The sequence below is a fragment of the Dermacentor andersoni genome, chromosome 11 (assembly GCF_023375885.2).
Source record: "Dermacentor andersoni chromosome 11, qqDerAnde1_hic_scaffold, whole genome shotgun sequence".
Taxonomy (NCBI): domain Eukaryota; kingdom Metazoa; phylum Arthropoda; class Arachnida; order Ixodida; family Ixodidae; genus Dermacentor; species Dermacentor andersoni.
In genome coordinates, this window is record NC_092824.1 from 18,977,984 (window position 1) to 18,997,744 (window position 19,761).

Genomic DNA, 19,761 nt, shown 5'->3' on the forward strand with positions numbered 1-19,761 from the left:
GTGCGCTGCTAATTCTGAAGACCAATGTAGCAGCATAGCGGACGACTGAATGAGCTAGAGCGAGTGTCATAACATCGCAATGTCCTGCTCCCACATGACCATATAATGTGTCGTGACATCAGGGCATAGTATCCTCTTGGGAAACAAAAGTGGCTGTAAAGAAGCTACTATATTAAATTATTTATGGCGTTTTGAGACTTCACCCCTCTAACGCTGTCTGTCGTCTTCTCTCCACCCATCTTCAGCACTGTTAAATTCAATTATAAACGTGCACTAACCAGCTCAGTTAAGCACACTCTTGCAGTATGTACTACCAAGCGCTTTTTTATCCCCTTCCATGTCGCACTGTTATGCCGATGGGGGCGAAATGAAAACACACCCATGTATTGTGCATTTGGCGCACATTAAGAAATCCCACATGGTCAGAATTAATGCGGAATCCCCCACTATGGTGGGCCTCGTAATCATATCATGGTTTCGGCATGTAAAACCCCACAATTCGTTTCATTCTGACCAGAAATGGCTACTGTATTTTTAAAACCTCAGTTGGCAACGTTTTTTACCTGCTCAGAAAGAATAAATTTGCTTCTTCTTGCGCTGTCCCATGGATTATGCATTGCCTTCGATCAAAAGCCTGACTAAGCATTGAGACACATCTTGACTTATCCATGGCTTTGCTAGAGAATGCGAAGTACTGCTTATGAGCTGAGCTTGTCTTTGGCCGTTTTTAGCAAAAAGCCACGGACGAACCTAGCTCGTCGAAAGCACGGAAAGTGTTAAACATCTCACACAATGTGTACAAGTATTTCATTTCAGAATCAAGTAGGGGAACCCAAGCAGCACACCTGGCAACTATTGTTTGTACAATTGACGGAAAGCTAAGTCTACCAATCTTGCTAGAAAGCACGCCTGAAATGATTTACGTCAGCAATTCCAAAACTAGACAGCAAGGACAAAAGTCTAAGAATGCAAGGCATGCGGTGAAAAATGTTGGGTAGCTTTTGCAAAGAAACTGCAGGTAAATTATTAGGCTACTATGAAAATGCCTTTGGCAGACGAGGTCTTTTTAATACTAAGCTTGATGACACAAAATTGCATTGCTTAGACAAAGGAATACTGTTAAGAGCTTGGGTCATGGCTTTCAGTGAAAGGCAATAATGAAGAACAAGTCTTAACACAGCCACCTACATGCTCTTTTTGTTTGGACTATGATTTAAAGTAAAGGGGGGGGGTCTCAGTAGCAGATTAAGAATAATGTATGTAGGACCTGCCACACATCATTAACAATGGCAGGTGACATCGGTGGTATTTCTGGCTCCTGTTCCAAACATTAAAATATGAACCAGATTCTCTCTACAATGACTACTTTATCATCAGGTTTATAATATTACCCTTTTTTATACACCTAAATTTATAAAAAGGAGCTGCAGACAGGCTTCACACAAATCAGGTAGCAATGTCTTTTGACAAATTAACTTAATAGCATCTGCATTAGGCCTATTTCCACAATCCAGTTCATTAAGTACTACTTGGAACGTATACAGAGGAAAGGTCACTTATATTGATATTAATTAGAGCTGCACGAATCTCTGAACTTTCAAGCAACCAGAGGGGCTCCATGCTGTAATGTCTTCCTAGTTGTATTAGTATGTATGAAATACAGGTTTAGTCATATATGTACACTAAAGGCAAAACATTTTTATTAGTGACCATGGTTCTTTTTTTTGTTTCTCTTTTTCAACTTGGAAGGAGAGAAATGAGTGCAAGATGATGGTTGTTGGTACATTTAGATTGCCACAACAGAGTGATTAATGAAAATAGAGTTGCTGTGAACCCGTTAAACGCGTATCCAATATATAAAGAAGTGAACCTTAGCAAAGCTGCACAACCATAAGTCAAGTCAATTCAAGTGCATATACTAGTTAAAAAAACAAGCTTAAAATATAACGTACCAAATATTAATTTAGCCATCATATATACCACTCATAGGTGCTAGCGTGGCTGAGTTAGTGATCAGAAATGATCCTACAAAAAATCATTGTTGCCAGGTGTTCCATACATGACATGGCAGCAGTTACATTCTTTTCTTTCTAATGCAGACACAATCCAATAATTGTAACCCAGTGTATTTGACCACATTTGAATGTTTCAACAATTCAAATGCTGAACTCTTAAGAGTACTAAAAGTGAAATATTTTCATGTGGGTAGTTCCATCAGTCAATACAGCCCTCCTTAGTCCACTATAACTGCTGTTGTCTTAAATATGAAATGATGTGCAATATTGGGAGATGTTGAACAAGTAAGCATGGGAAGATAAATAAATTTTGTACACCACAGGTCTTAGAACAGTTACCCATTGACAAAAAGCTCATAAAATTGACATCGTGCTTAAGAAGCACGAGTATGTTAAAGTGATCAAAGGCTTTGCAAGTTTAAAAGCCGTTCATCAAGAAAGATGTGTTTTCAGGTAACACTATATCATAGTAAATACGAAGGGCAAGTGGAACAGTAGGAGCTCCAGATTATATTTGGTCATGGCCAGGACATTACGTGCAATGATTATGAGATACTTTCAGCTGTCCACAGAGTTGACATTGCAAGCCTTACTTTAATTAGAAGGTTTCCCTAAAAGGCTGCCACAGTAGGTTGACGCCTACTTGTATGTAATGGTTCATTTGAAGTTCTGTGGGTTGTTTTCGTCACCCCACTTGGGAGAACCCTTAGCACACCCCTTTTACTATCGTAAACTAATCCTTGCCTTCAAAGCTTTCCACTTCCCCTTTCCATAGCCTTCATTTTACTCTTACGCACCTGCTTATCCTCCTCGACCCTTGCGAGCGATGAGCTATGTGGAAATCAGTTGTTAATAAGGCAAGTCCCTTTGTCCAAACATTGACTCCAGGCAGAAGATTCTCTTGTTCAGTGACTGTCAGTCAGTTAATTTATTGTGTGGTGCTCTACTTGCTCGACACAAAACCTTGCACAATAAGGTGTAATTGAAAGCCACCATTAATTTCTGGCAAAGTGGTACCTTAGTTGGCCAGGCCATTGCCTAAGTGTGCTGACCAACTGGCCATCTCTAGTTAAGTACAAGGGCATCTCAGTCATTCAAGTGAGTATGGGAAAGAACATTTCAACAATAACATTGGTTTATTCTCACATAAGAATAAGTTATTCTAACAGGGCTGCCTTTGTGAAAAGCAGTTCCTGCCTTTTACACATATAAGCGAAGCCAGATTCAAAACCATGCATGTTTAGAGTGTTCAAAAAACAGCGGTATCTTTTACAAGTCCTCCATCGTTAACCTGCACAATTAACGCCTTGTATTACATTGGAAACAGGAAGGGAAAAAATTTAAAAAATGTAAATATAAAACATAAAAATGAGAAAATCAATGCACATTGTCCAAGTTTCTAAATACTAGCACATACAGCTTTAATGGACGACTGAAAACAGCAGACTGATTCACTGATTCACTGATTGGTAGCGCACACCAAAAGACACATAGTATGAGCGGAATGAGTACTGATTTGCAGGGACTAGTTGTCAGATCACTGTGACCATTGTGAACATGGACAGCAGTTCATGGCGAGAACCACTAATTTGTTAGTCACTGCGCAACGAGTAAAGAATATGTACTTCTGACATGCAGCTTCTTTGCAGTACAACGCAATAATGAACCTCACTGACAAAAAACTAGAAAGTTGGAAACATCTCACTCGCACGAAGACACTAAAACGACGAAACTCAAGCTAAACAGCTATTGGCTTAATTTTGCGGATGGTTTATTGTACCAGTGCAGTCGGATATGTATAGTACACGTCGAATACATTTTCACTGCAGCACAAATTTTATGCGATGAAGCCGATAGATTTTGGTGTAAAAGTTCATCGCTGCCACTGCAACTGCTGAGAACATATCGTAAAAACTTGATTTGCACATATACATATATATATACTGGCTACCTGCGAGACACTGAACATTGCGAAAACATGATGAAGCGCAATGTGTTTACCGGAGTTTAATTTTTTTTCCGACAGCGCTTCACTGCATAATACTTAATGCTGCTGTAAAGCCCATTTGCAGACAACAATTATGCATTGCAGCGAATAGCTGGGTTTATTAGTTGGTTTTATTGTTGTTCGCGAGTGGTTGTGTATAAAGAGGGCGCGAACAGAGAGGAATCCTGAAGGCAAAACAACGGCTTAAAACACCACACCAGAAACACCTCTGAATGCATGTCGGTACACATATTAGATGGTTCAGTGCTCATACTGTGACCAGAGGCGATGTGTACGCTCGTGTGTAATTAGGGACTCTTATTATAGTCCCCGTGAGAGTTGAACTGAGCCCCCTTGCAATCTCAGTATGCTTCACAGCAATGCAGTTTGTATAACTCACCACCTAACTTGTCTGTATTGTGGTGAAGATAAAGCAAATCTGTCAACAACCATTAAGAAACACATACAAGACCTTTGCCCACGTGTAGGTGTGTGTGTGTGTGTGTATATATACATATATATTAGAACATATGCTTCCCTGCACTGCATTTTGTACAATTGAGCCCATAAGATATCTATGTTGTGGTGAAGCTAATTAAAGCGAATTTGTCGACCATTATGAGATGCATACAAGACGTTGCCCACGTGTGGATTTATGTAAGCTATGACTACACTCTAAAAAAAGCTGACCCCCTTTGGGTTGTATTTTGTCTCCAAACAATAATCATCATTTGTCATGCCCGCATTTCCTTTTTTTAATGCTGCGAGGCCGGTACTTCCTAGTGACGAACGGCTTGTGCGTAATCAGCTTGACACAGCACTCTCGACAGTAAAGTATCGAGTGCCGAGTTTTCAAGAAAGGAAATATGCAAGTAAGGCAGATATGACGATTATCGCTGTAGGACAAGACAAGCCCCAAAGGGCGTAAACTTTTTTTAGAGTGTACTGTGGACTGTCAATGGCTGTGAAATCTTCAACATCTTGCTCTTCTCTCTCTTTCGAGAGAAAATTTAATTGCATCTAGATAAGCCCCAGCCCCAGGCTTGGAAAACTATTCTCCATGTTAGACGGCAAAGGACTAAAGAAAGGAAGTGAGAAAAAAAAAGAAAAAAGCACACTGACTTACACTTACATCCATGCGAAACGCACTATCACAAAAGCGATTTTCTCATTGCCTTTGTGGAGCACAGCTCAGATATATTTTTGGTTGCACCACAAATCGTGTATTGTGTGGCTACTGAATTCCTAAGGACAGCCCTCACTGTTACAAAGCCTCTGCAAATATAAATCAATGGTCCCTGTCCTAGTCAACACAACAGGTGGGTACATGTATGGCATGCTGGACAAATAATTCTAAATAAATCCCTCTTGAGCACATGGCCGTTAACAAGAGCTTTAGCATTTTGAAATGTAAGTTTAGCTCTGAACTGGTTAAATTGGTGATATAGCCATGGTCTCGAGGTAGCATTTTCTTGAATCTACTGTGTGTAAGATACACTCGCGATTGTTGACAGTTAAATTGTTACAATTGCAATCAGCAGAGAGACCTAATCTCGGCCTACATAGCTATACATACTAAAGGGCTCAGAGCACATATTCAACATTCCACCATCTTGCTTGAGTACCATCTTGTTTGCTTGAAAGTGATGAGCTCTCGGGCTACATTTTGAAGAACCATTGTTACTCACTAGCCTCCACTTTCAAAGATGTTTTCACCTGCTGCAACATCACCATCTCCCTTTCGAGGTGAGAGAAAGCTCTATTAGAACTGTCTATGTCATGTGGGCCTTCTTTGTAACCCCCGGCATTTAGAGGCATACTTGATCAAGTGCCTTCACAAATTCACTGTCCTTCGTTATTAAATGTGACCACTGTAACTGCAAAAAGAACATTGAACACCTCCCCTGTCAGTCCTTGATGTCCAATGTCAGCCCTTTTAGAGTGTACCCACCCAACTGGATAGTTGACCTTTCACAGAGGCTAGGATCCTGGGTGCTTGGCCATATTAATGAAGAAAGCTATGCATACATGCTCTTATGAGTTTCTAAAATAAACGAATTTGAAAAGATACTTATAGACACCATCTGTCTCGTGCAAGTGAACTGTCTCGATTTGCCTCCTTTTTTTCTTTTAACCCCTCATACCCTCACCCCCATGCAGGGTAGCCAACTGGATGAACGTCTGGCTAACCTACCCGGCCTTCCTTGTTCCTTTCTTTCTCTCTCAGATGTAAACCCCATGCAGGAAAACTAAAAACCACACGAAATTTAGTCAGCCATACCTGTTGAAACTAAGATGCGACATGCTTAAACAATTTCAGACGTGTAAATGCACCTAAAATACAAGTACAAAAGAAAGGAAAACACACACGTAGCACATGCACTACTCATTCTTGTCCTTTCTTTTGTCCTTGTATTTTATATACTTTTACAAGCCTGCAATGCTGAACCAACTCGCCCAACTACCTACATTGCTTACACCAATTCAATTAATATTTTGGTTAATGTATACTCAGGAATTCGTGCGATGATTAGGCAGATTCTTCTCTTGCAGAACTTCATCCAACCAAACACCAGAGAAAAGAGTGATGCTGATACAGACACACAAGTTTTGTTGGCAGTGGAATATGTCAGCTGGATAAATTACTGCAAGCGTTGCCTAGCAACATGCATTGAAGCTGGTGAGCAAGTTGAAGTGCATGATCTGCAAATTTTCTGCCAATAATTTGCATTGTCAGACATCTGTGACGAAGGTGAAGAAAGGACTGCTGGCATCTGGACCAGGTTCTTGCTAAGTTCGTAGCAACTGCTATTACACTGGAGGACAAAATAAAGCAACCACTGCACCACCTGAAGCAGTATTCTCGCTTGTTGCTTAATCCAGCAAGGACAGAAAAAGAGTGGAGAATGCTGCCTTCCTAGCTTAATTACAAGCAATGCAAAAGCAACCTTGGAAATCGAATCAACTGCGTCATTCTGGGCAGAAATGGGAGAAGTAAAAAGATAGGATGACATGCAAGAGTACAGAAATATCTGTACATTGGCCCAAAACATATTAACTTTATATTATTGCTGCAACTGAAGGAAGCTATGCTAAAAAAAAGAGCAGCAGCTGGGCTTGGAGTTGAAAAACTGCATGCCATAAAAGATCAGCTTTTGCCATGACTGGCAGGGGGTATGTCAACATGTACAAGCATCAATGACCAGCAAATTGAAGTCCACCAAAAAGGAAGTGGACTAAACGAGACATTTGCTTGTGCTTTGGCAAAGTGTTATCACCTGGCATTTCTACTTTCATGGCCTCATTGATAAAATAAAGTCGCATAAGTAATACAATATTGCTTTTGCTGTAATGGACTTTTTATTGTGTATTTGCTTATGTTAGTGTACAATCTTTTGATGTAGTTTTATAGGTGCAACAAAGCACTAAATTTTTTGTTATAGTTTGTATCGAAAGATTTCAATAATGGGGTTGTTACTCTTAGATTTTTTTATGCCAACCCAATAGCCCAAGTTGTATATTAGCTTGTGCCACTATCTAGATGTGTGGATGTGTTGTGTTTGTGATGCCATCGTGTTCGTTGCATTGTCGTCATTCCAGCTTTGTCATGCAACTTTCACGCTACCTGCGTTGGAACCAGATGGCTCGCATGAAATGATCCAGGTGTCTCAGCAGTAGCACACCCACCCGTTGTTGGTCGCCTCCGTTTGAGATTGAAAAGCAAGTTTCACACGAATGTTCATTTCGGAATGACCGATAGCAACACCTCACCTTGGCATAGCCAACTACCTGTAAAATACTTCACATAACATCAATTCCCACATTGCATGGGATTTACGCAAGCTTGTCTCATAGTTTTCATGTAGAGCCTTTTGGACCTTAATGTGGGGGATAATAAAATGGCTTTTCAAGTCTAACTCCTCTGAAATATGTATAATTCGACACCTTGCATGCTAAGCTTCAGCTTCTTAAGTCCCAAACTGGCATCAAGAAAGCCAGGACCGTAAAATGATACTGGGCTGGACAAATCAGTTTCCAAAGATTTATGTTGCGTTCTTGACCTCCTTTCGAGAGTTCCTGTGACAAGTTTGTGTGAAAAGACATTCTCAAAGCTAACATATGTAGAGACCAGGCTGAGAAGCTCTATGTCAAGAATGGCTTAGCTGGCTGATGGTGCCTTTGGTGGAGCAATGAATTGCAATTTTTTTATGATGTTATGAAGATAAATAACACTATAGCACGCATGCTTACGCTGTAGCTTTCTTTCCTGCCATGCAACACCAAGAAAGCAAATGAGTAATTGCAAAGTAATCTGCATATTGTATCCCAGGTGTATTGTGTGTGCTACATTACCAGAGAATCCTGTGACCTTTAATTCACCTTTCCAGCACAACATGTCTTTATCAAGGCATACCTTTACGTTGGGTTGATATATGTAGGGATGCCCTTTCACCTTCATGTCAGCTTAGCTCTGTCAACAGCAGATGCACTAAAGCTAAACACTCTTGCTACCTACTTCACATATTGCAACTGAAATGAAGGAAACACAGGTCTTAACAGTAAACTTTTAAACAGTGCATTTAAATACTTGTGCAACCTTCTTTTTGGAATGACCATGTGGCGCCTAGAGATGTAGCTTGACAAGTAAGGAACTGATGTGCTTTTATCTAAAAATAGAATTGATTGATGTTTTGTGGGACGAGGTGCCTGGTGTCTCAATGAGCACACTTAATGGCTGAGCATATTTTTGCCATTGCGTCAGCTTTGAAAACTGGTCAGAATCTTTAATCTTGGTGCATTAGAAAACACCTTGACACAAAATGAATGTAACCCTTAATGTCATTGAAAGAAAGGTGCTGAAAATAATTTGATGAATACAGCAGAATGAAATGCAGGGAACTTAGATGGGAAATAGGTAAGCAATTTGCCAACCACGTTATGAATGCAAGCAGCTGACACTTAATAGAATAAGAAGGCCCTGGAGCAAGTCTCTGGCTTGCAGTGCAAGACCTGTGCACACTTATGATGATATTGCAGTATTCATGGCAGGGACGGGACCATTCAACCTTGCACACTGTAACAGTCTGTATATCTCTTTGAAATCTTCTTGTACCAACATGTACAAACTGCATGTTGCAAACAGTAAAATCACTGATATTGTCCTACAGACAGTTTCCATGTTTGTTGGATTCTCATTTTAACAGCTGACTTTAAGCTTCCATACTGAGAGCTGGACGAGTTAGTGCATTTTTGGAAGAGTAGAAAAAGTGCACAAAGTATGAAGGACAGTGAAAACGCAACAGGAGCACTGACTTGCAACTGAATTTTTTATTCAGGTATACATACAAGAACAATATGCACACACCATGCAATGTGAAAAAAAGCAAGCAAATGAAGTGCAAGCTATTAATCATGACTGACATTGCTAGAAAACACAAGCATGAGTGACGTCGTGAGTTGACTGCGACATGGTACTAAATCCATGCAAAAAGCCATGTTAGAACTTACATGGGCATTATGCGATTCAATGAATTCAACAGTATGCTTATAAACTATGTATTCTAACATTTTACTTGAATAAGGGGCTAAGGAGATCAATCTATATATAGCTACAAATGCCTTAGTCACCAGATTTGAAAAGCGGGAGGACTTTCGTTTGTTTCAAAGATGAAAGAACTATACCTGTTGTGGGAGAATGCTGAGAAATAAAAGCGATACTGAGGAGTCCGTTGGGAATAATATAATGTACCAACATGCATTAGGAATTACGTCAGAATCTCAAAATTTATTAAATTTGCAGACATACTTCTATATTTTAACAACATTATTAAGGCATACAAATTTTTTAAAAATGCCACTACGTTAGTATTTGCCATAGCAAATGATTCCCTAGGGGTGCATGTACAATGGCCCCCAATTGGATATTGTACCACTAATGCTCTACCACATGTGTTTGACCCCTGTTGATTGCAAGTCGCACAAGAGAAACTTGGCCTTCTTTGTAGAGCAAAGACAGTTGGCAAAAAATGAAGCACACAAAGGTAGAGAGGTTTTGGCATAGCCTGTACAGTGAAAGATCCACTCAAGATCCGCGTGCTGTACCGTATCTTCAGAAGATAAAGCATTTATCTAAACACGTGCACAGGATGTAAATGATTGCACTCCGATGCATGTGATACATAACGACAATCCCCACGAAAGCCTGTCGCATTACTATTACTTCCACAGGTAATTTTCATGGCTGCTATGGAATGGCTGTCTCACTGCACCACAATCTATAGCAACTAATACACTGGGCATTTCAAATGGTTCATGAAAGCGAGTTGGGCCCTGGCCAGTCTGAAGCAGCGGCACTCCACACACTGTTCAACGCCCAGCCTCGTGTGAGTCACTTGGCACTCGTCACGGACACTTGCTGACATTGCCTTCAGGCGGGAACAGGCCTTTCTGTTAGATTCGCGTTTCACGTCCTGGCTTTCGTTACTAGGCTTCTGCGTGCGTAAGGCGACGCGAAATGTTTGAATGCACTTTGCTCATCGACAAAAGGCGCCCTTACTTTGCAAAGCGATTTGGAAATGTGGATGCACCCTACATCGACGTCAATGCCGACGCGCACCACTTCTGCGTTTTCGAGCTCGTGAGCAGTGTGTCGACGTGAAACCAAGGCCAAACAGGCATCCGGCTTTTCCAGAAGGCGTACACACAACTTAAAGAATCGCTACATATGACACACCCTGCAATATGCATTATCCGTGCCGGCACCATATGCAGTCGGCGCTGTGTTACCAGGACTCTTCGAAACCGACAGTCCAAATGAGGCGACATGTCGTGCTGTTTCGTGGATGCAGCACAGTTCGTTCGAAGCTTCTGTAGCTTCGTAACGACAACGTTATTCGTACTCGCCGATATTACACAGTGATCCAGTACTACAGTACACACCACACGGCCACAAGGAATCACAACGGTCCTCCCACTGCGTGCACGCGTGTGCAGGTGCGCACAGTCATTTTCGATTTTAAAACGCAGCACAAAATAAATGCTTTATTTATTTAGGCGTAGTGCATTTACCAAAAAAACGATAACGTTAGCATTTATTGTATCTTTTATTAAGCTTTCTTTTTGCGACGTCATCATGCGTGGCAGCAGCGGACTCCACTTGGGGTCGTCTGCTGCCACGCGCGTGCACCCAGCGCCGGCCAAAAAATATCCCAGTTCCACCAGAAAGGCGAAGCACCGATTGCGATAGCAAATTTGTAGATGGCTGTACGCAGTAAGGATAGTAGCATTATTGACCGTGTAAGTTTGTGAACACACAGGTTATACCAAGTTAGACCTCAAATTTTCTGCGAAGATGACGGAACATCCAAGTAAACACAACAGGTCTGTCACTTCAATCCTGCCAACACCATGTCCAAGACGCGCTGGAATATTGCAGGCGCCGAGCACAGTATGAATGGCATGACCTTGAACTCATAAAGGCCGTCTGGCGTGAGGAAGGCGGTCTTGCGATCCTTTCTCGTCAACTTCTGCCAGCATCCAGTCTTGAGATCTATCGTGGAGAAGTATTTAGCGTTGCAGAGCCGATCCAGTGCGTCGTCTATGCGTGGGAAGGGGCATACGTCCTTTTTCGTGATCTTGTTCAGTCGATCCTAATCAACGCGGAAACGCAGTGTTCTGTCCATTTTCTTCGCCAGAACTACAGGAGATGCCCACGGGATTTTCAACAACTGGATGATGTCATCAGGCAGCATTTTTCGACTTGTTGCCTTATAGCTTCACGTTCTCGCGTGGAAACTCGGTAAGGCCTCTGGTCGAGAGCACTATTTGGTTATTGTGCCATGCTTTGCAACTGGTGTTCTTCGAATACCCAATGACGTCGAAAAGCAGTCTTCGTATCGTCGGGGAAGATTTCTGAGCTTTTGCTGCTTGTTCACGGGGAGACTTGGATTTATGTCGAAGCCTGGTTCATGACTATGGTCGTCGGGGTAAATGCAGCGGAATCCGAAAGGACAAACGCATTGCTGTTTTTTTTTTCGATTTCGTCGATGTATGCGATCGTCATGCCTTTGGTGACGTGCTTGAACTCATGGCTGAAGTTGGTCACCATCACTTCCGCTTTTCCTCCAAGCAGTCGAGTGATCCTTTTTTGCGACGCAAATGTCACGATCGAGCAGTAGACGTTGATCACCCTCGATGACGCCTTCTACGTCTGCGGGTGTTTCCGGCCGACAGAAATAACAATGCTGGAGTGAGGTGGGATGCTCCCTTGATCTTCGAGTACACTCAAGGCGTGGTGACGACGACAGCTCTCCAGCGTTATCACTTGGTCTTTCGACAGCGTTATTTATTCCGACTTGAAGTCGATGATTCTGCGGTGTTGGTTCAGGAAGTCATGCCGAGAATGATGTCTCGTGAGCACTGCTGGAGGATAACGAACGTGGTAGGGCAGGCTTGGACATGAACCGTAATTCTTGCCATGCAGATTCCAGTTAGCTTTATTAGGTGTCCTCCGGCTGTCCGGATTTGAAGGCCTTGCCATGCAGTTTTAACTTTCTTCAAGTGGGCAGCGATGAGTCCACTCGTCATAGAGTAGTCGGCTCCTGTGTCCACTAAGGCGGTAACTGCGTGGCCGTAGATAAGCGCGTCGATGTCGGTGGTTCTTTGTCTTGCGTTGCAGTTAGGTCTCGGCGTCGGGCCACGGCTACATGCGACTGGTACGTCGCGCCATCACGTCTTTAGTCGGTGCATTCTCTGCTTCCAGGCTTCGTCAGCATGACGGCGTGTCGTTATGTCGTCTCTTAGGCGTCTTCGTTGGCGGTGGAGGATCTTTGCGTGTTCGGGAAACAGCAACCACACCTCTCTTGGTTGCTGCTTTTAGTTTTCCGAATATGGGCGGACGGACCGGCCCCTGGCTGGGCCTGTGTATGGACGGCGCTGCGGTGGCAGGTACGGGCCTCCTGACGGCAAACGGGACGGTCGTCGGGGCTCCACTGAGTGGCGGCGAGGTAGGCGGCGATGTCACGTGGGCGCTCCTCAAGCTGTGAACGCGGCGCGTTGACGGCGAACCCTCGGAGTCCCAAGTCGTGGTGTAGGCATCGGCGGTACAAATGGCCGGCTTTGCCACAGTGATAGCAGAGCGCGCGGTGGTCGGGGGCTCGCCAAATCTCCGTCTTGCTCGTGTAGCTGCGCTGGGTGACGGGTGGGCGTGCTGGCGGTGGCGGCGGTGGACGACGGAATTGTGGCGTTGCAGGGCGCTGGCCCAGTCACGCAGGGGAACCTTGAAGGCGGCCGATGGCGGCGTATGTCATTGCTTCCACCTGAGGCGGTGGTGATTGTGGTTGCACTTGAAGAACTGCGACCGTTCGCTGAAATATTTTGACGATGCAGGCGATTGAGGCCACTTGAGGCGGCGACGAATGCAATATATTGCATATTCTTCGTGCACAATAGTCCTGATGGCCTCTTGAAAGTCGTCACAACCCAGTCCTTGGATGGCACACTGCGGCATGAGCAGGTGGTGGTTATATTGCTTAGTGCGCATTACCAGAGTTTTCTCCATTGTTGATGCCTCTGTAGAAACCTCAGCTGTGATCTGCGGTGGTTGCGGGTCAGTCCGGCAATAAGTTCTTCCTTGATGCCCCGCATCAGGAAGCGGACTTCTTCTCCTCCAACATTTCCGGGTCGGCGCCCCGGAAAAGACCGGCCATCTCCTCCGTGAAGATCACTATGGTTTCATTGGGCAGCTGTACTTGGGTTTGCAGTAGAGCTTGGCTCACTCTTTGCACACGATGCTTGTGAATGTCTGCAGGAAGTCGCTTCGGAGCAGGTCCCACGTCGTTAAGGTGGCTTCTCAATTCTCCAACCACGTCCTGGTGGCGTCTTCCAATGCGAAATTGACATGTCGCAGCTTGTCGTCGCTATTCCGGCTTCTAAACGTAGCGACCCCCTCATACGTCTCCAGCCAGCTTTCTGGGCCCTTGAATTTTGAACCGTGGAACGTCGGTGGCTCCCTGGGCTGCTGCAGTAGGATCGATGTTGGCGACACTGGGGCTGTCATTGTAGCTACAGCCGTAGCCGCGTACTTCCTCGTCTTCTATGGCAAAAGTCAGCGCTCCGGGCGTAGTCCTTGCATCCTGCGTCTAGCTCGTTGGTCCGTAGCGACGATGGTGATGTCTTCGTGGCTCGGGCTTGAATCACGGCTTTGGGGGGGGAGGGGGGACGTTTGCTTTATGAACGCACTAGGAACTCCACCAGATGTCACATAGTAGTGATGGTTAATAATACAGCTGTAAAACGGTGAATGACAATACTAGCCTTTTATTGGGCAAAATCGTGCCCACAAAAGCAAGTTACACTAAAAGCACAACAACAGCGGCGAAAATGGTCGGCGATCCTCGAAATCCAATCTGCCGACCAAGCGCGTCGGCTTTTATACGCGAGTAATCGAAGGTTCCACAGTAATCGATGGTGGCCGCCTGTCTTCCGGAAAGTTCTGCACAATTCGCGTCGCCCATGCAATGCGATTACAGAAGCTTCGGTGACAACACAACCGTCGATAACATTCGGTAAACTTCCGATACATGCGGGCACATCCCGCGCTCAACGATAAGGTTTGTTAGCCGGTGAAAAGCAGTCATCCGTAAAAGATAAACAAGTCCACGTGTCTATATAGAGGAATATCGAAATCATTTCTTTCCGGAATGCGACTACTTTGCGTTTAATTTTAATTGGTTGCAATGGGGTCGCATGGGATTTGGAAAAGAGTACTGCACGATTAGGCGTTACGGCGCAGTTACATTGGTGTCCTCAAGTCTGATACAAACAAAATATTACTGCTGCATTCAGAATAATCGCATCCGTGGGATTTAGACAACGGAGGTGAATTTAACCCAATAACCTTGACTTCAAATTTTGCCTGGATATCTTGCCTATTGAAGCAATGAAACAAGTGTAGCCACGGAAGATAACTAGGACATGACAATTTTGGAAACTCTGTCGACACTTTTACTCTTAAGCGAATAGGTAAAGAGCGAGAAAGTTTTCAACGGCCAATGCTGAAGGAATGGCGACGACAAGTGTGGCCGTGATCCCCTCTCATTTTCATGTGCGGCTTATACGTGTGCTCGATCTGCATGCGGCATCGCTTTTTGATTGGTAGGGCGTTTGAGGGCCATGGTATCGCGGCGTACAAGCGTCTATTCTTGTGGTAGTTTTCAAATCTCGCATACTGTCCTTGCGGTCCAAGAAACTTATAATAAACACAATTGTAGTCAGAGGAAAATTATTTCGATATTTTTGAATAGCTCCAAAACTTCTCTATTGAAGAGTTTGAGTTAAAAGCAATAAGGCATAAGTTGGTAAGCATTGTAAATAATCATCTAAGCACATAGCAAAAGATACGTTTTGGCTCAAGCAGGCACTGAACAATAATAAGCTGGTTCTATTGTCACAACGCTCGCGGGAAATTTTTATAGCCTGGAATAATTTAGTTGCGACATCCTGCCCATGCCGCGAATTCCTGGCACTCCGTAGCAGTAATGTAAAATATTCTTCCTTATGACAGAACACATTTCTTTTTATGCTGTAGAAAATACATGGATCATGGAAATTTTCCCCGTCAACTTCGCCGTGATACTCTGTATAAAGTCCAAGTGCGATACGATAGCGCGTTGCGTCTCGCAGGCTGTGGGTGTGAGGGAGAGCGGGTGAAATCGCCTACCATGTGGCCGCGCGCCGACCGTAAAATCGGGTGTTGTGGTACTCAATGAAAACAGCGAACAGGCAGTGAAAATACAGGGCCAGGAAATACCTCGCGTAATAGAATATAGATACCTTGGTATATGGATAAACGAAGGCAATAGATAAATGGAAAGACAGGTAAAGAACATTATCAGCAAACGGGAAGAGAAATTTGGCCATAATGAAACACAGAACGCTATGGGGATACAATAGACAGGAGGTGCTCCGGGATATGTGGAAAGGTGTAATGGTTTCAGGGCTTACTTTTGGAAATGATGTTGTTTACTTGAAATCAGGGGCAAAATCACGACTCGATGGAACCCAGAGCTCAGTGGAACACGTCGCATTGGACGCTCACGGCAAGACTACAAAAAAAGCTTATCAAGGTGATATGGGGTGGATGAGTTCTGAAGTGAGGGAAGCTCACAGTAAAATTGATTATCAAGAACGACTGAGAAATATCGAAGAAAGTAAACGGGCTTGGGAGAGTTCAGGTATTTGTAGAGGAAAACATTTATTCACAGTGCAGGGAAAGAACTAGGAAGCTTCTACCTGTATGGGGAGCAACATGGCAACAAAGAACGTCCAGCGGAAAATCGGAGAGGCTGAGATAACCTAATGGGTTGCGGCTATAGAAAAGAAACCAGCCATGAGAAACTAGTTAAGAGGAAAAACATCAGGAAGGAAACAATTTATAGTAACTCAAAGGTAAACTCACTGCTTTTCGAAGCGAGATCAGGATGCCTTAGGGCACGCGCGTATAAAGCGAGATACAACAAGGAAGAAGAAGCATGTGCTTGTTGCGGCAAAAGTAGGGAAACAATGGAGGAAGTTTTATTACAATGTGAGGATATCTGGCAAGCGGTCGGTTTAGCCACCTCGAGCCTCCTAGAAGCTTTTGGGTTCAGCGAGAGCAGAGGGAAAGTAAACTTTTCCGCAATAGAGATTAGTAAGAGGCGATTGGAAGACTGGTGGAAGAAACGTAGGGAAACGCCCAACGACGGAGGGGTACAAAAACAAAGTTTCCAGTAGAGGTTCGGAAAATTTCGCAATGGGTATTATTTGAGATTTTTTTCTTTCCTTTTTTCTTTTTTCAACATGGGTAGGACATTAGGCCGTTTAATAACAAAAGCTTGGTGGTGCAACCCAAAGTCCCAATCCAAAGGGGGCGCTCATAGTATCCATCCATCCATCCGTGACATGATAAAGTGCGTACTACCGGAGGAGGGCGGGCGTCTCCTTCTTTAGTCCGTCCGTAGCTGCGCATGGCTGTGTGCAGGGTTGATCGCACACGCCGCCCTCGCGCTGTATCATGGAGGTATTCTGCGGTGGGTGCAAGAGTTTAGAGCAAGCCGAGCTACCCGGCAACTTCGTGCTGGCTGTTTTCGCGTACGCCTAGTGTTTCACGTCGTATTAATCACAAATTTCCGAAATGCGGTCCAGGGAGCAGCAGCAGAAACCCACCCTCCATGATGTGCGCCCCTTTATCCGGCCGGCGTTTTCACAACGAGTGGTCACGGCGATCGAGTGAGATGATGGCACCATGCTTATGATTCAATAGTAAATGAATGTTTACTGCAATTAATTCGGCCCATAAATCAGGAGCCTTACGTTGTGAAGCTGTTTAATACATTGGGGTATTGGTAACAATACTTCAGCTTTCGATGAAACTGGGATTTTTTAAATGAAGCTTACACATTATTCCAACGTTCGAATCCCCAACATGTAATGGGACGTGACTTACGTGGATGAAGCTTGTAGATTACTGCATTATCTCTCCTGTGTGTTCCAGTTCTTGAGGTAGTGAACACGCTCTTGAATTCTTGCCTGTTAGAAAATAAAGTGTTAACGAAAGCAATGCCTAAGAAACTTGAAGAATCAGAACTTTCTGTTAGAGCTCACCTCGTGGACATGTCCATTTCGTCTGCTGCTGCAGTTATGATTGGCTGGACTGGGGTACGTGTCACAAAAAGTACAGTCACCCCCAGCCAATCAGCCCTTCAGCAGCAGGACAAATGGACATGTCCGCTAGGTGGGCTCTTACAGAAAGCCCCCCAGGTTGGTGCAAGAACGAGCAATGGGTCGTCGCCGAGCCGTCCCGCGCAAATTTTCCGCATCGCATTTCATTCACAGCAGCGATGGGTGCTGCTTCACTTGATTTAAGTTAGTCTGAAACGCATGCACAGCAATCGGAATCACGGAAAACTCGACGCTGTTTCGAATAAAGTGACTTCGTTATAACAAAAGCTTGCTGTATGTATATCTATCGCTTTGGTGTTATGCGTTGCCTGCCATGGGCTGCCCCTTAAGCTGAATATGGCTTCCGAATGCCTGTTTTGCATAAATCATGACCACACAAAGCCAACGTACAATGAAGGCAAGGAAAGCAGCGAGGAAATTAGCTATAGTTGTAATTGAAATGTAGAAAATGATTGAAAAAAAAGGGAAATGAAGGTGGACGAAAAGATAACCCACAACGTCTGCCTTACGCGTGCGTTGCACTACCAATTGTGCTACGGCGACAGCTATGAATCCCTCCACTAACTTAGGTATTTATGTTTACTAGAGCTAGCCATGAGAGCTTTAGCTAGCGCCACTCAGAGTCATGGTGGGCAGATGTGGAGCATCATTCTTTTTGCCCGATGGCGTCACATAGCAGGCAGTCTTAGGTGATGAGGCTCGTCGCTAATAAACCCTCGCATACCACCTAATGACATAAAGACTGCCAGATTCGAGACCCTCGCTATGGATAAACGAGCGAAAAAAGGGAACCGAAGGGTTCGATTATGTTAATAATGTCCCCACAAAGCCGACAGACAATGAAGCTAAGCAAAATATCGGGGAAGGTAGGCGTAGTTGAAATCAAAATGTAGAAAGGAGTGACGAAAAGGAAAATGAAAATGGACAAACAGATAATTGTTGCCGGTTGGAGCCTTACCCACGACCTCCGCATTACGCGATGACGATTAGGAAGCATGCGAGGGTTTATTAGCACGAGCCTACTCACCTAAGATCACGTGGTACGTGACGCCAGTGGCCAAGAAAGGATGTTCCCCATCTGCCCACCGTGGCTCTGAGTGGCGCTGGCTAGGGTTGATCTAGTAGACATAAATACCTAACTTAGTGGCCGGATTGATTGATAGCCGTGGCCGCAACGCAAGCGTGATGCGCGGAGATAAGTGGGTTTGGCTCCCACCGGCGAGAAGTTATCTTTTCGTCCAATTTCTTCTCCATTTTATTCATTATTTTCGGCATTTCAATTTCAACTACAACTCATTTCCCCGAGGCTTTCCTCGGCATCACTGTCTGTTCGCTTTATGCGGTCATGATTACCAAAATGGAGCCCCTCGGCTCTTCTCTTGTTTTGCGTAGTGTTTTAAGTTTGCTGAATATAAAATACTACAGAAACGGAGTTTTCTTCGACCATCGTCTCTGATTCGGCGTGCTGCTGTCTGCTGCAGGGTCGGTCGGTATGTTCGAAGTTGTATTTGTGGATGTATACAAAGGTTATATGTGCGCCGAATGCGAGAACCAGCAAACGAGCTTAAAAAAAATTATGGGGTTTTACGTGCCAAAACCACTTTCTGATTATGAGGCACGCCGTAGTGGAGGACTCCGGAAATTTCGACCACCTGGGGTTCTTTGACGTGCACCTAAATCTAAGTACACGGGTGTTTTCGCATTTCGCACCCATCGAAATGCGGCCGCCGTGGCCGGGATTGGTTCCCGCGACCTCGTGCTCAGCAGCCCAACACCATAGCCACTGAGCAACCACAGCGGGTGCAAAGGAGCTTGCAACCGCCTGTATGCTAACTTTAAAGCATTGCCAACAAGCGCATCTTTGATCTGGGTAACTAAGAAATAAATTCCCCTTCAAAACCTGCACATATAATGCCGGCGCATGGTAATTCTCAACTAGAACGAAGTCTTAATGAAATAGCTTAATATAATGTACAAGTCGCTTGATTCATTTGATTCACTTAATGCATTTGATTCACTTAATTCATTAATTAAATTATG

General features: G+C 44.1%; 1 protein-coding gene across 4 annotated transcripts in view; it reads right to left on the reverse strand.

Annotated features, from left to right (window-relative positions):
• Positions 1–19,761, reverse strand: part of LOC126517550 (uncharacterized) — a 138,415-nt gene that overhangs the window by 25,161 nt on the left and 93,493 nt on the right. For all 4 annotated transcript variants that reach the window (XR_011891276.1, XM_055064562.1, XM_055064561.1 and 1 more), the window contains exon 3: positions 17,486–17,568. Coding sequence is in view for 3 of the 4 variants with exons in the window: in XM_055064562.1 (XP_054920537.1) it covers positions 17,486–17,568 (83 nt within the window). In the remaining variant the exon portion in view is untranslated. The remainder of the gene's footprint in view (positions 1–17,485; positions 17,569–19,761) is intronic.